The following is a 16,536-nucleotide window of genomic DNA, read 5'->3' on the forward strand; positions in this document are numbered from 1 at the left end:
GGAAGGGGAGAAAAGACGGGGTGGAGTAGGCAGGGATCTGTAATAATCCTTCTTACAGATATAAAGAGAGAAATGAAGGGGATGGGCAAAAAAGAAAATACTTAGGAAGGTAATCCTTTTTCAGCAGTGGAAGATGAGTATTTAAAACTTGCAATAAAAGAGTGAATTATTTCACCTTACCTATATGAAACTGCCATTGGGGCATATTGTCGTCTGACTGTACAAGATGCACAAAGGCGAGTCTCTGAGCATTGAGAGCGGAATGCACTGAAGAGTGTGGCAAGACGAATGCTTGTGCACACACCACATGAGGACACTTCAGACAATGTCCCTGCCCCTTGCCCTGACAGGCTTTCACGGCAGGCAATGAACAGCCTGCTGCTAGCGTTTAGGCTTCAGCAATGCTAACATGGTGTGGGGCCTTCGAGTTAGAGCAGGAGTGACTTCTACAAGGCAGCTGGACAAAATGCTACAGTATTTAACCAAAGAGCAATTAAATATGCACTTCTGTTCATATGAAAGCTTCTTTATAAGCAAGAGTACGTATTTGTGCTTTCCCTGTGCCTGGTTTTGGAGAGGTGCACTGTGCAAAGAGGAGACATGCTTCCTCGCACCAAAATTTCCTTTTTGCTGTTGTATGTTGTGGACCCTCAAGCAAGTGACTTTGCAGCTTTGTCCCACAAACATGGTACAGATGTTTATCACTGAGCACTTGATAGATTAATTCAAATGGGAGAAGCAGGAACTCAGAAGAATGAAATCTTACTGATAAATATTTTACAGCATTACAGACTGTAACATATATCTTCAGATGCCATTTGCCAGAATTGCTTACAGGTGATAGGTACGTCAATTAGTATAGTACTCCTATAGTACTCCTGGCAACCTGAGAAACATAGATTGGAATTGGTGGGCTGTGTATTTTCCATCTGTAGTGCAGCTCGCTGCTGTTATTTCCTTGTAACAAACATCTGTTCCAAGATGAAAGCACCTATAAATGCCTCAGTGTCTCCAAAATTACAAGAGGTTAGTTCGTTAAACATTGAATCTATGTAAACATATACAAGCTTCATGCAAGACAGATCTGAGTATGGACAGATTATTCTATCATAGCATTACTATTAGTCACTGCTCTGCACGAAAACTTCAAGAAATTCTCAGATGTATTGTCCTAGGTAAAATATGTTATATGAAGGTCAGTTCACTCAGAGGCTCATACTTTTAGAAATAAAACTGATTCCTAAAGAAAGGAAGCATTTAAACAGTGTCATGACAATATGGCTTATTCAATTAGTAACTACCTGGTCTATTTTTAATTGTTCATGTACTTCTGCAAACTCAGCCTAGGCCAGCCATGAGGGAAAACAGCTACCAGCTGCTGGAAGCTGCACAGCCTGCACAGGACGGACATAATCCTCCCAGCCGATGGATGGGTTCTCAGATCAGATCACCACAGATGGCACAACTGTGTGCCCATGACTGACCTCCTCGTCACTCATAGCAGAGAGGCCAAGGGCATGTTTCTGAACTACTCTCTTACCCCTAAAGGTGGTCTCTCCAGGTCAGGGTTGAGGCACATTGGTGGGGCAATGTGGGGAAGTTTGCACTGCTGCTGCCCATGCTGTACCTGCTCTATAAATAAATAGAGGACTTTAGTCTCCAGGACTGTCAGTTTGGCACCTTCCATGTGCACAAAAGACACGTTTTTGTTTTTGTTTTTTTTTTATTTGTTTAGAAACAATCCCCAAAAAGTTATATGCAAAGCTTAGTATGGTGAATCAAAATAAATCATATTTATTGCATGAGAGCACCTAAAATCCCACAACTTCCACCTGCTCTCTCTTTCCTTTGTGTTTTCTACTTTTAATTATGATAAGAATAAAAGTTATGGACCTCTTTCGGTGTTTCTTGATGACAACGGTTGCTGTTCCACCACAACTCCAACGCTGCCACCAAGCATGCAAGAAGAAGGCCTATTGCTAAAATGCAGAAAACGCCTGCAAAACTGTGAAGCTTAAGTGCCTTCCCATCTGTCTGTGCATTGGTATGGCTATTCAGGTCACAACGTCCCATCCGTGGCCACCATTTCTGCTTAAGAACATCCAAATCTCCGCTTTCTTGCAACTCTAGGATCCTGCAGAAATTTCAAAAGACAAGTATTATTTTTAATGATGCTTTTTCCACAGTTTTATTTGGTCTTTTCTGTATGCTGCATAACTCTTAACTACCATTCCACAACTGAAAACCATCCCACTGCCACCACCGTGTAGTATTGTTCATCTGAAACTCCTTTATACCAGGGTTTCTTTCTACTCACAGCAACAAGTAAACTCCACTGAAAACTTCAGAGAAAGAAAGACTGTCAAAAATTCCATTGCAATGCAAGAAGAATTTCCAAGGGAAATCACTATATTCCAGTTAGTCATGGCTGGTCTGGCTACATTCAGCTGCAACAGCTGCTCCCTCCAGCAAAACGCTCAACCGACTCCACTGCTGCTCCCACAATAATTTGAAAATCATGTGAGACTAAACATACTACCACTGTTTGTGTGCCATTTAATACAAATCTGTTTAAGCAGCAACCAACTCATTTACTTCAGCAAATGTAGTTTATTTAAAAGGATTTTACTTCAGTACTGTTACTTCATGCCCGAATTACTGTGTTAACAGTTGCTAATTAATCATTGTTTTGCCTCTTGTGAAGTGTCCCTTCTCTCCATGAATGATTCATTTTGGATTTGGTTTGATAACTGTTTTAGCTGTTTACTAACAATCTTTTCTCTTGAGGCAGCTTTGTCTCTGGTTATGCAGCTGGAGTTTCACTCCTTTTTATAAAGAGGGAGCAAGATGAGGAAGTCTTGCTTCAGCTCCCTGCCTGGAGTGGAGCACCCGCTCACCTTCTGCTAAGGTCACACATGCCAGCACAACTGCATGTCTTCATTTCAGTGTACACATTCACATGGGAAAGATATTCCTAGCTGATAGCTCAGAGAGCACTAAATGGCATAATCTTATAGTCTCACAGTCTTGGCAATCCCATGCAACACCCAGCAGTTCTTGCTTTCCCGTACCATTGTGAGGCTTTGACCTGTCTCTCCACCCTAAAGGATAAACCAGGGTATTATTACTTGCTTACTGTAGGGAGCAACACATTGCTTCATAGCTTGCAAAACGCAGCATGAATCAAAGATCTCTTTTCAATCTCTCCTCTAGCTCATACAAAGCTCTGAGGACATCAGTCCTTTTTTCTGCCTGAGGCAGTGCTGCCTGGAGGTGTGAGGCCACAGACCACCTCCAGTCCCCTTCTCCCTAAGCAGATGTACACTGAGCAGAAGTAGGAGCTTTGTTGAAGCTGGAACCCATAACCTCTCTGCTGTCACTTATTAACTGTCATTTCTTCAATAATTGCCAGAATTAATGTGAACTACAAATGGGATGCCTTGTTGGTTGTAGAGAGGAATCCTATAAAATGAGCTTTGTTTCAGTTTACCTCTGAGAGAAGAGATCTCTGTAGGGGCTTCCATGCTGGAGTGCTATTCCATATCCTTTGCTGCTGATGCTGTTTCCAATGACTGTCACCGAGCATTCATCATCCGTCAGTGCAGCATATTCCACCACTGTCACATCCCACAGGAAAGCATAGTTTCCCTTCTTTGCCTGTAAATACATCATGAACACAACAAAATCTAAACTAAACTACATTTCTAGGTAGGACAAAAACCGAGCAAACAAACAAACCCTGAGCTTGTCATTACTCCATGGTGGTATTTCATTAGGTCACAGTTTATCTGTAGACCTCCAACATCTTAATACATTCTAATTCTCTTCCCTCCCAACAGGATCTCATTTACATCAAACCTCCCTAAAATGTCTTCCATTTTTAACAGGATTACATAGGACAACATAGCCAACTGTAAGTGTAGGCAAGGATTACATAACAGGTAATTAATTATAAATGAAAGTTATTGCCTTAGCTGACAAAATTTCATGTAGGTTTTGTAGGAGACATGGATTAGCAGGAGTGTGACCATTTCCATACGTTCATGTAACTAGACCTGTACCGTATGAGAACTAAGTGTTGCTTCCCAGTCATCACACTCACCAAAATGGTAACTTTACAGCTTTCCTCATATCAATGTGTAAATAAACAAAGCCCCTTCCAAGAGCTATGTTAGTCCTGTAACAAAAGGCATGATCTGAGCTTGAAGAGTTCCCTCTTTTCTTCACAGGTAAGAAGAGACTCTGGCATCTCTTATCTCATTTTTGGGACACATATTATTTTATTTTATCACACACCCATGCAGATGTCCTTAAATGTCAGCCTTAATTGGGATTCACAGCAATGCCTGCACACGGTGCATACGATGAATGTAAATCACCTTACTTAACATAAGATGTAAGAAACATCTCTGGATAGGGATTCAGTAAAGAAAAACGTAATCATTTTGTTTGGTTAAAGTAATCATTGGTTTCCTAATATATTTAAGTAGTATGTTTTTAAGTCTCTAGTGAACATACAGAGCACAAGGGAACAGATGGGCTGGAATATGTAATGCAGACAAATGAGCAGTCATGAATGCAGACTTCCAAGACTTGTGGTTGTTTTGTTTGGTTAGTTTTGGGGGTTTTTTTGTTTGTTTGTTTGTTTTAAGCTTCAGGTGATTTCAGATCTTTCTTTAGGTCAGAACAAAGCAAGGCAGGGAGATGAAGTACTGCATAAATTTCTTTATGGGAACAGGATCACCGAGCTCCTCAAGCAAATGACTGCAGCTCTGACATGGAATTAGCTCATCCTTCTGCATATCTTCCACTTTTGTGTAAGCTCAGTTTTGAATTCACCTGTAAGCCTATAAGACTCCCTTAGTTATTATATTGTATTGGATTGCTCAGTTGAGCAATTAAGCTGATTTTACTTCACCATGCTTTGATATAAACCATAGCATTCTGAAGTCCCTGACAGTTGGTTAAACATGACAATCAATCAAATGAGTGAGTTACCCTCTAGTGGGTAGCATACAGAGAAGCAAAGATTAAAAGGATGTCGTCCTGATTTTCTGTAAGCTTCTTGCCACAATCCACCTCTTTCCCCCCCTTCCCTTTTATCTGCATCAAGGCAACCAAAGATCCCCAAATTAATTTGCTTCTGAGTTAAACCAGAGCCACAGGACTCTACTGGTAAAATCATACATTGATGTAGATGACACAACTTATTAAGCTAACATGTTCATAAAAATTTCTCTCACTTAAATTTCACTATGTGAAACCACACACATCTGCATTGTAATACTATACCTGTCTGTTTACCTAAACTGGTAATGGTGGTGCAAAGGAGAAAAGAACAAACAAATCACTCTTTACTGTATGTGACAGCCAAAGAAGGCTTCATAACCTATCAGCACAAGGATGCGTGAAAAATTAAGGATGGCAAGGGAGTGATTCCTCAAGGCATCTAGCCTATATTCAGCCAGAAACCTACATTCTTGGAAGCCTAAAATGTGCTTTTCAAAGGTATTTTCTGAATGATCATGCACCCATAACTAACTGGATTGTTAGTGGCAAATCTCTGCATCTTACCCTCTGCGTTTCCTCTGATGGGCTTTAACAATTCACATTTTATGCTTTCACATCTGTGATGGTGCTGATAGGCCTCCTACCTGGCTGGAGACAACAGGCAATGGGCATGAGTCCCACTGGTGTTCCTAGCAGGGAAGGACCATCAAAAGCCCTATTTTTGCACATCTCAGGCCGGTTTTGTTCTATGATAAATAGAACCTATGACAGAAAACCGTCCAAGTTCAAGTGTGTTGTACCAAAGACAACAGTATTTGTTCCTGTACACAGAATTTATCCAAAATCTCTGCTATTAGAGAACAAAAACTTGCCTGATGGATGTACAGAAAGAGGAGACCCAGAAAAGATTTGGCCTGAATCACTGTGCTAAAAAATGTCTTGCATTTTTCTAGATTTTATTTTTTTTTGTGTGTGTGTGTGCTTGTTTGTTTGTTTGAAATAGTTGCATCTTTTTTTTTGTTTCAGAATTTCTCTGTAAAGCTTCCTTTCAAATTTATAATTTACAAAAGAAGAACACTGACAACAAGTCATCCATTCCTCATCTTTTTCTTAGTAATACTTGAGGAACACAGTCTTCCTCAAATATTCAATTTCAATTTATAAGGCAATGTCTAGAGAAAAAACACATTATTGATTCTACTTTTCAAGACTTAGTTTTCTGTATGTTACTTCATATAGAAGAGCTTTGTACACTGACTTTCAATGTTAGACAGCAGATCATTTGACAAGGTCTGCTTCTGCATTTGCAATGTTGCTATCCCAAGTTTTGACCTACAACTGTAAGTGGTCAATAACCAAAGTCTACCAGGTCTCTTCATATCAATTTTGTATTTTTTATTATATAAATCATTCTATCCAGTACCATCACATCTGTAAAGCATTATTTCTCTAACAGCCTGATAATTTTAGCATAAGCAGGAATCTGAGTTTTAACTCTTAGGTATGCACACTTCTCAACTCCCAGAAATACTGGATGTAAGACTGCTTTCCTTCTCTGATTGCCAAAACCAGAATCTCCAATGATCCCTTTTTCCTAAGGGAAAATTTGTTTCTTCCAAAACTTCTTCCACTAGCATAATTTTCTTCTCTAAAGAAATGTTCATTGCATGGAAAGCTTCCTTATGATCAAATGTTTAGTTGCAGTCTAAATTCAGCATCCTTCACATCCCTGTAATATCTGTTGTGACAGCTAAGCAGTATAATTTGTTCAATTCAATGAAAAAATGACAAACTTTGAAAAACATACATAAAAGACACACAAACAAACACATATGTGTTTGAGATATGTTTACTTTTTATATACCTTCACTAAGGAAGCAGTAAAAGCCGAATAAAATCAAACTGACACTTATTTTCAATCAAAAATCAACCCAAAACTTTCAAAAAGTAGTTTAAACTTTTCATTTTTGTCACACATGTGTGCACATGTGCATACCCCTTAGCTTCCAGGCCAGAGGGGTACCGGAGGCAGGAAGACTAAGAACTACAGGAAACACCTGGCGCTGCCCTGTGGGATGTATGAGCAGGAAACTTATCAAGGCTTCCTGGGTGCATGTGACACAGATGTACCTACCCTACAACCGAGTCCTGACCACAGTGCAGCAAAGATCCATATCCTTGGGCTCTTGCATTCACAGCTCAGCCATCTAAAGCTTGCATTGTATGTTTTCAGGGTCCAAAATAGAATAAAAATCTTCTAGTGATCAGATATCATTGCAAATATAATATATAGAGATGGTAAAAGGGAATGTGGAAAATACCAGCCATGAATAGGTGAGATAACTTGAATAAAGAATGACTGAAATGAAACACAGAATAATAAGCTAAAATGTATACTTTAGACTTTTAATTTGCTTTCATATTTTGCTCCCTTGCTATGGCCCTATTGCTACTCTCAGCACACAGACATATTGCAGAACAAAACATAGCTTGGTTAAGCTTTCAAAAACCTCTTTAACAGAAATTCAGCCAAAGCAGCACTCATTTATTACACCCAGGTGGAACTGCTGTGGTGGTTTACACCAAAGACACCAGATTTATCTTTGGCTGAAGAGGTTTAAGAAAGGAGATTTAAGAAAAAAAGAGCCCCTTAGAGAAAACTTACATTAAAAATATTTCTTCTTCCCAATCATAAAAAATTAAAAGGCCAAGGAATATTGCCTCCTACATAAAAGAAGGACCACAAAGAGAATAGTAATACTTCAGACAAGCAGTAAGCAACCTCATAATGTCAGTCTTCAACATGAAGGGAGACGGAAGAATATTGTTCAAAGGATCCTGGTTTACTGATGGTAAAATGATGGTTTTGCAAAGAAAGCATGGTAAGAAATAATAATAACTTGAAAAAAGGTGAATTTCAGATTAATCACTAATATGCCTGTGATTTATCTGAAACTTACGAAGAAGCTACCATGCTAAAGACAAAACTGCAAGAATAATGCAACATTCATCATTAATTTAATGCCAGAATGGAGTGTCACGGTAGCTGACCCCATTATATGGCTGGCACCACAGAAATATCAAAAAGTGACCTTTACATTGGCATTAGTGGAATAGCTCAAAAACATGCTTGGATAACATTTATTATCTATTAAAAAAGTGCTTTAAGAGAAGCAACACATTTCTAATAAAAATAAAACATGCCATTTAATCCTCTTCAAATGATCTAAAAATTAATACAATTAAGGAGTCACTAAAGGATGTAATATATTCAGGCTTTAAGTAATCATTTGCTTTCACTACAAAGGCTGGTGGGTCAAGAAATTGGAGGAATTTATGAGGACCCATGAAAACATATGGATGAACAACCACAATTCACAATATAAAATTCATTGTGGACAATAAATGATTGGAAAGAATAGTTCAAAAGATCCTATTCATTGAACTTTAAATTACTTGAACAGAAGTGGCTGTTCAACAAGAACACACTGATTTAATGTTTAGCATTCATTAAGGGAAAGAAAGTTTTTGAAAGAAGTGAAAAAGGGAAGGAATAAACTCTTATTGTGCTGTTGCGTAAATCAATGATACATTCACATTTTGTACTGTACATGGTTTTGATCACTTCAAAAGTGATAGAGAGCAAGAAAGCAAAGGATTCAGAGTAATTTTGGCACCAAATTGATTAGGCAGGGGAATAAACAGTCTCCACCAAAGCAAGGCTTTTAAAAAATACAATAACCATTTAATTCTTGTGGTTATATATACAAAAGATACATATATGGGAATACACAGGAATCGTATTACTTCATTTGTTCAAAGCAAAAATGTCTGCCCACAATGAAAAAAGCCACAGGTTATTATATATGTTGTGGTAACTAATAATTACCTTGAAGAACTGAATGCCACGAGGTATTATGCAAGTTTGCTGAGATTTACAAATGGCTTAGAAATGTGTGTGGTTCCAATATCATTGTCCACCTGGGGTAGGATGGCAGGAGCTACCCACTGTGTGCTTACTGGGGATCCTGCCTGTAGCTTGACCCAGAAAGAAACTTTCCACACGACAGCGTTAGTCAATCCTTGTCTGTTATAGTACCAGAAAACTCAAGTGGCAAAATAGCATTTTTGTCTGGACTGTGATTTGTCTGGTAACCTCCTCTTATGCAGAGACATTTATGAATAGGAGGACATTTTCCATCTCGCAATGACCACTTTCAACTGCCTTGGGAATACAACAGAAGCAACTTGCCTCCTCGGCTCTGAAACATCCCTCTGTCACTTACATGACTTTGCAGTGCATTAATGCCCTTTCCATGGCTGTACCAGTGTTGCAAAGGTGTGCCTTGACAATGGGAGATGGTGACTGCGGCTACAGGGACGGTGCTGTGTCTCGAAAGAGACCTCTGCCATGGCAACCAAATGCCACAAAAGCTTTCAGGACTTTCTTCTGCTATTATCCTTTTGTTTTTAGCCAGTCAAAGGGAGCAGAAAAACCTCCAGCAAATTGAGAGAGGTAAATAGAGACAAACATCTGAAATACCTGCCTGTTTTGCATCGAAGCAGCATTGCTGTTTGTAACTGCAGCTGAACTGTGATGCTGTCTGAAGAAAATGGAAAGGGGAAGAAGGGGAGAAAGGATAGCAGTGATTTTTTGTTTGTTTTTTTGTTTTTTGCACTGTATCATATGAGTTGTCATTCAGAAAAAAAGTGTTAGGGATCACAGATCTTTTTATGCTAGAGAGATTCAGATGCCCCATTTCCTATAAAATACCTTCTTAAGGTATATTTACATCTCTTTCATACAGCAGTACATGTTTACAGGTGGAAAGTCCCATCTCCTCAGCTGACATCAATTTTTCTTTAGAAAAACAGAATTTCTAGCCATAATACTTGCCATAGAAAAATTGTCTGCTTATTCAAAGAGCTCAATTGAGCTAGGAAGAGAGACATTTAAACTATAAACACAGCAGTTTAGTTGACAATGTTATTAAGTATTAAGCACAATTTACGTAGGTGTCTAATCAAATAGCAGCCTTGGTCAGCTTTGGAGACTGAAGTAAATTTGGTTATTGTTGGCATTAATTGAATGAGCTGATCAAGTTATATAAAAATCACCCTACAATGCTGAAATCAAACTTAATATGAAAAGTTATTATCACATAGATAGGATGGAGCTGCCAGCTCCATACAGACAATGTGACTGGTATTCTAAACAGCCTGCTGATCTACAGTTACATTTCTGGCTTAAGCAAATCTAGCTATCGTAAATGGCAGCACCCAGTAGGCTTACAGAAGAAGAGTATTTACAGTCTCATGGCCAAAGAGCATCTACTGACATAAAAATGGTAAAAAAGAAAAGTAAAATAGTGTCCATTTTTCTGAGAAAAACTCTTTTATTACTGGTTTTAATGTCAGAATACATAGAAAAGTACTTACTTAATATCTCTATCTTCTTTAAATGCTAACAAAGTATCTCAAAATAGAGGCCTCATTTTCATAAAGTGCTGAGTAGATTAAAAAAAAAAAAAATCAACATGCTGAAGACTTCGCTACTGCCAGAGCTCTGCCTTGTACCAAGGAAGAAAGTTTACTTGAGCTGAGGGCATAGGGCTTTAGGAAGGCTCAGCTGGGAGAAGGGAGAAAAGGCAGGGTGAACCGAAACTACTGATTAAACACTCCTGTGCTGAGAAGAGACAAGGGTGTTTGCATAAGGATTTACTCCAAAAATCACACAGTTGGGAATTTTATGTTAAGGACTTGGATTTGGGAAATGGGATGGACTGTGTTACTGTGTTCACTCCCCTTATAGCACTGTAAAAACCAGTGAATTTTGTCTGCTTTACCTCTGGCTGTTCTGCAAAGGTTTCAAAGAAAAAAAAATCCCTAAGCCCTGACCATTTTATTATTTCCCACTTACAAAAGCATAAAGTAAAATATTTATTCAGAATTAGTGTTTCACTGACAACAGTGTTACTCTGATCAATCAATCACAAGGTTAATAATAGCTGTTAGCTTGTTTTGTGAAAAAAATTCAACTGACAAATGAAGAGGACAATTTTCACGAAAAAGGAGCAGCACGTTAAACTTTCACTGGCTACTTCTGCATCCCTTCTACCTTAATGTGCTCCCGGACATATGTGGTTTGAAGTTATTTACTATCTGGTTTTGCTGAGCTACGAGATGGGAGTTAGAGAAGAGAGGCAGACTAAGAGTGAGAAAGTGTGGACATTTGTATTTGTGTGATATGAACCAGGGTTGTTTGTCACAGTTCTCAGCACAAAGATGTAGGATCCCAAGCCATTATATATCTGCCCTTGAATACCACATCAATGCTCAGTTTCACCAAAAAATGTTTAGACATATCGGAGAGAAATAAAAGTTAGATGAAGGCACAGTGACAGGTGAAAGAGTATATGCATTTTTTAAAGTTTGGAATAAACAAAGAAAATCTTGCATTAGATTTCTGTTATAAGAGAAATTACTATATGTTCAGTGAATCTTGTGATTCTCACTCATGTTTCCAATAAGTTCAATCCACCAACTCAAAAAAAACCCCAAAAACCGAACACTCAAATGAGCAAAGGACAAGAGTCAGTACCTGGATAATGTAAAGAATGATATTCAGAATGGTATTATCAGAGTTCCTAAGAAACTTACAAACTTGATGGCCAGATCCAAAGACAGACTTACACACTGAAGACTTAGGCAGAGCTAAAAGACTTAAATTCAAAACCATGACCAGGTTGGATGAGGTTTTGAGCAACCTGGTCTAGTGGAGGGCATCCCTGCCCATGGCAGGGTGTTGGAAACTAGATGATTTTTAAGGTCCCTTCCAACCCAAACCTTTCTATGACTCTATGATTTTTTAAAATTACTGTGTAGTTGCTTCCATGTGACTTCAACATTATTAATTCCATGCAAACAACACTGATAGAGCACAAAAATAAATTTAAACCCCTGTGATCCAGTCTTACCTTCCTGATGCCTTCAGAAGGGTTCGATACACAATTATCTGCCCCATTATTCTTGCTGATAGTCCTCCACAGTTCAGCAAATGTGTTATCCTGCTCCAAAGGGTTTGTCCCTTTTGCTTTAAAGTATTCATACACTGCTGAATCCCTGACTGTACCATAAGATATATCCATTTGTTTAGACAGATCCTGAAATGTTCTGAAATTCAAGCAATATTGAGATATTAATATTACATAGTACATTACTAAGGTTTCATTCATTAAATGGTTTCTTTCTTTGTCTGTCATTAGTCAGAAAGCACCCTCACCAAATAACATTTGCATATGTCTTTCCTCATCATAAAGAAAACAAAGGAGTAATTTAATTGCATTGAGATCATATGAATTTAACTACATCCAAGCTCTTTTTCAGCCCAGTAAAGATTTTTTTTTGGACAGGTAACATCCATGCTAAATATTATGATGCCAAATTTGCACAAGATGTCGTGCAATAAAGAACTACTTGAGTACAGGAAAAACTCAGATTATAAATATAAACTTCCAGCCTCATCAGCATCACCAGAAATACCTTGCAGAATTCAGTGGAATTAGTTTGCAGTTACACCGATACTCCGTCTGACTCCAAATCAATAAGACTGTTTTAAACAAACAAATAAAAGTCTTGCTTCCAATTTCCACTAGATCTCTCTCCTTCCCTCTCTTTTCACAGCCTCTGGTGAAAGAAGCATTTTTCATTCACACAAACTTTCATTTACTCATCATACCACTCTGGAAGTGTAAATGGGCCCCAACCTGAGTGGCTGTGTAGGCACCATTTATTTTCAAATTGTACAGAATGTAATTCACTCCTGCTTTACAGCCTTTTCTGCACAGAAAGGTGTAAATCACTGCCTGCATCAATGAAAACCAGACCAAGTTTCAAAACATTTAAGGTGTTATCACTGCCATCAGAAGCAGCTTCCTAGCTGTTTTCCACCTTCAGACATTTATTCCCGTTCCTGTGCCCCCTTCCGTTGTCCTCAAGTATCACTTCTGTGCAGTGCCACCATTTTCTTCATCTGAGCATACACACACACAAACAGACATTCAACCCTTCATCATTGCATGTGGCAGCAGGGACCAAACTGTATCTCATAAAAAATGGTTTATTTTATGTTATATAACTTCCCATAATAACAATGACATGCTTCTGATATGACCAACTGACTAACCCTGTTTGAGATCAAACTAAAGCAACCCTCCCTTCCCTTCATCCCCTCATTTCTTTTTCTCAAAAACAATCTTTCAGAAAAAAAAATCCTCCTCAAAACATCTGAAAGGCCCACTCATGTCACCTCCCACCCACCTCCAGCTCCTGAAGCCACAAAAGCAAAACATTTTGCCTTCCAGCTCTTGTGGAAGATTTCTTCACAACGCTCCTGAGGAGCCTCCCCTTTCCCCATGAGCTGAAGATGTTTTCCACAGCTGAAGAATTGTCCTAGACACTATTTTCCCGCCACCCTCTTCCCTGTTTCACTGGGGGGATGCCACTGCTCACACCTCACATCCCTGTCCGAGTCCCTGCAACACTATTTAAACCAATCTGGACATATACACAATACTACATAAAAATACATAGAAAACTCTTCCATCTTCACCATCATGTCACCGCCAGGCCTCCTGAACTTGGCTCCAGAAGAGTCCCTTTGCTGGGACACATGGCGTGAGAGCCTTCCAGCTCTGTTCCCAGGGCAGCAGCCCAGCAGGGATGCTACTCCCACCCCTGCCAAAACTCTTCAAACTCACAAGCTACTTCAAACAGTTTAAGTGGTTTAAGTTCTTAAATTGTGTTAAGGACTTTTTTATCATTTTAAGCTGTTAAGCAGCTTTAAGTAAGACTGTCTGAACAGTTTGCTCTATATACATCGCACTCTTGTGGATTTGGGCTAACTCTGGGAGTTACATCAAACCCCAAACCTCCTGTTATTTCTCCAGCTCTGTATATGGCACTTTGGTAAAGTGCAAAACGAACACCCTGGAGGTTGCTGGAAATTCAAAATTCTAAAAAAAACGTGAGAGAACTCATGTTGGTTTTCTTTCTCTCATTGTTTAACAATCCCAAAAGTTATATTCTGGTCTCATAAGTGTTTTCTGTACACTTCATTGAACAGGACCATTTTTGCTCCAGTCTTGATCTAAACGATTACATGCTACATTTAGTTCCTCCTTTGTTTTTAAGTTTCATCATATCCCATGGAATTGCTTACATCCTGGGGATGGATGATCTGGCTATTATGACACCTTTCCATCTATGTGATGTACAAATCGCTAAGAAAGGTACCCAGTGCACACCCAGGAGGGTTTCTGTGGCAACCTTTTTCACACGAGGTTTGGTATATGGATATCGCTGTGTGTAGGAGTGTGTGTTTAGCAGAATCACAGTAGCAGAAACATGTTTAGCTAATGTGCTTTAACACAACTTTCAGCTGATAGCAACTTTACAAATGCCTACTGCTCATGCTGCCGTTCTGTTTGAAAATTTGAACACAAGAGTTTAGATACTAAAAAAAAAATAATAAACCTCCAGTTTTAACTACTGCTGTGGAAGCTTTTTCTCAGAAAGATGCCTTTTGTTTTAACTAAAGTGTACTTTATTGACAATTGGTACTTTTATTTTAGCTAAATTTTCTTGGCAATCAGTACTGTGCAAAAGCACAGTACATCTTGCCTTTTGAGCAGCACAGTTTCTTCAATTCTCTAAACATCGCAGTGCACAGTGAGCACATTCACAGTTTAAGTCAAGTGCTTTGCTGGCCCAATAAGCAGATAATCAGTACCGGTGGCGGGGAGGGAAGCACAGCCTTTGACTGGATGTGGTTAGTAAGGCAACTACTACCCCATTAGCTGGCACAATTTCCTTAGAAGAGATAACGTGGAGTATTGAGTATCCTAAGGATTACTTCTGCCTTTCTCGCAGTGCCCTGTTTGATGTATTATGAGAACAGCTACTGGTACAGGGAATTCTCCATACCGTAACACCCCTGAAAATACGCTGTGAGAGAGAAAGATGGTCACCAAAGGACACAGCCAGGGTAGGACACAAGTCACAGTAGGCAACCAAGCTTGCGAGTGTTTCCTGTAGCATAAATTCAGAAGGATGGTGACTGAGTGAGAAAATAACCTTATGCCTTTACCAAATGGACCACTTAGCCAAAAACCTATCTCAGAAATTATCCTGACAGGGAATGGTCTAGACCACGGTTCTTACTTGGTATAAAAAATGTCTCTGTACTGTATTTCTGCACTGAAAGCAGAGGTGATGCTCAGCATCTCCATGGCCAGAGAGGTGATCAGAAGATCTGGGCATGGCAGGTACGGTCACACACAAAAGATACTGAACAGAGATTAGCATCTCCTGGCTTTTACAGGACGGACTAAGATAATAATGAATACAGGTTTTAACCATTGCTATTTTAATTCGTTCAGTTCTGCCATTACTAGACAAAGTCATTCACTGCCACATTTCAGATACTGGTTGCATCTTACAATTGTTTCATTCTCTAAAGGCAGCTGTTCTTATAGCTCTCAGACTTTATTTGTGCAACCAGCCATTAGCTGGACCCAGCTTCTTTAGCCATGCAAATTCTCATCTCCCTTTCCTATGGCAAAGATTTCATGCATTTAATATATAAAATTATTTGCAACAAAAATGTGTAACATAACAAGATGCCCCATTAACCTTAGCACCTCAATTACTGGATCTCACAACCCATTAAGGACTCTATGCAAGTGTGATTAGAGATAAAGCTAGTAAAGCAGAAAAAGCCAATGTTCCTCACTTACAGTTATAGGAGCTGAACTTCAATTTGTAGATAAATACATCCACTGTACGATTGCTATAATAGGCAAGTACATGTAAACTAGTTGAATTAAGTAAATATAGCTATGGCCAATCCAAAAATGGTACCTTTTAAAACTGTATTACCAGCCAAAATATTTAACTTGTGTTGTTATACCTGCTAGATAAATGACACAATTGATATATAATTTCCAGTGGAGCTGCAATTATTTCATGTAAAGTCAATTGAAAACTGGACTCTCTGCTCGTTTTGTTTTTCAGAAACATATTGACATAAACCATATGCTGCAGAATAAACAGTCAGGCAATAGCTGTACTAGCATGTATAATTAGACCTCTAGAAATAATTGCCAGAATGACAATATTGGTTAGCTTTGATTTTTTGGAGATGCTTTCTTATTAGTAAAAAATTTGTGTAGCTGTAGACATCTAGACTAAAAATGTGCTATCAGCATAGGTTCATTTTAGTCTGAAACTGCTATAAACCCAAGACTTTCGGGATGAATAATATGAACAAATCTGTTCTAAGTGACAGACTAAACCTGTCACTAGGTGCTTTGAAGTAACTGAAGACCAATTAACTCAACTGGAGTCATCAGGATCATCAGATGTGATCAAAGTATTAAAAAAAAAAACAACCAAAAACCAGTATCTCCTGGTTTCTTTTTTTTTACATTTTCTTTCTTTTCATGGCAACTTTACCTTTTATTATTC

General features: G+C 38.7%; 1 protein-coding gene across 1 annotated transcript in view; it reads right to left on the minus strand.

The window, feature by feature from the left end:
* The window catches only part of LOC104471110 (glutamate receptor ionotropic, delta-1-like), a gene marked incomplete at its 5' end in the record, with an annotated part of 28,488 nt that extends 16,305 nt beyond the window's left edge, over positions 1–12,183 (minus strand). The window contains 3 exons of the mRNA XM_010086340.1: positions 1,894–2,134; positions 3,491–3,657; positions 11,988–12,183. Coding sequence (XP_010084642.1) covers positions 1,894–2,134; positions 3,491–3,657; positions 11,988–12,183 — 604 coding nt within the window. The remainder of the gene's footprint in view (positions 1–1,893; positions 2,135–3,490; positions 3,658–11,987) is intronic.
* Between the last annotated feature and the right edge of the window lie 4,353 nt (positions 12,184–16,536).

Source organism: Pterocles gutturalis, unplaced genomic scaffold (assembly GCF_000699245.1).
Source record: "Pterocles gutturalis isolate BGI_N339 unplaced genomic scaffold, ASM69924v1 scaffold48831, whole genome shotgun sequence".
In the NCBI taxonomy this organism is placed as follows: domain Eukaryota; kingdom Metazoa; phylum Chordata; class Aves; order Pterocliformes; family Pteroclidae; genus Pterocles; species Pterocles gutturalis.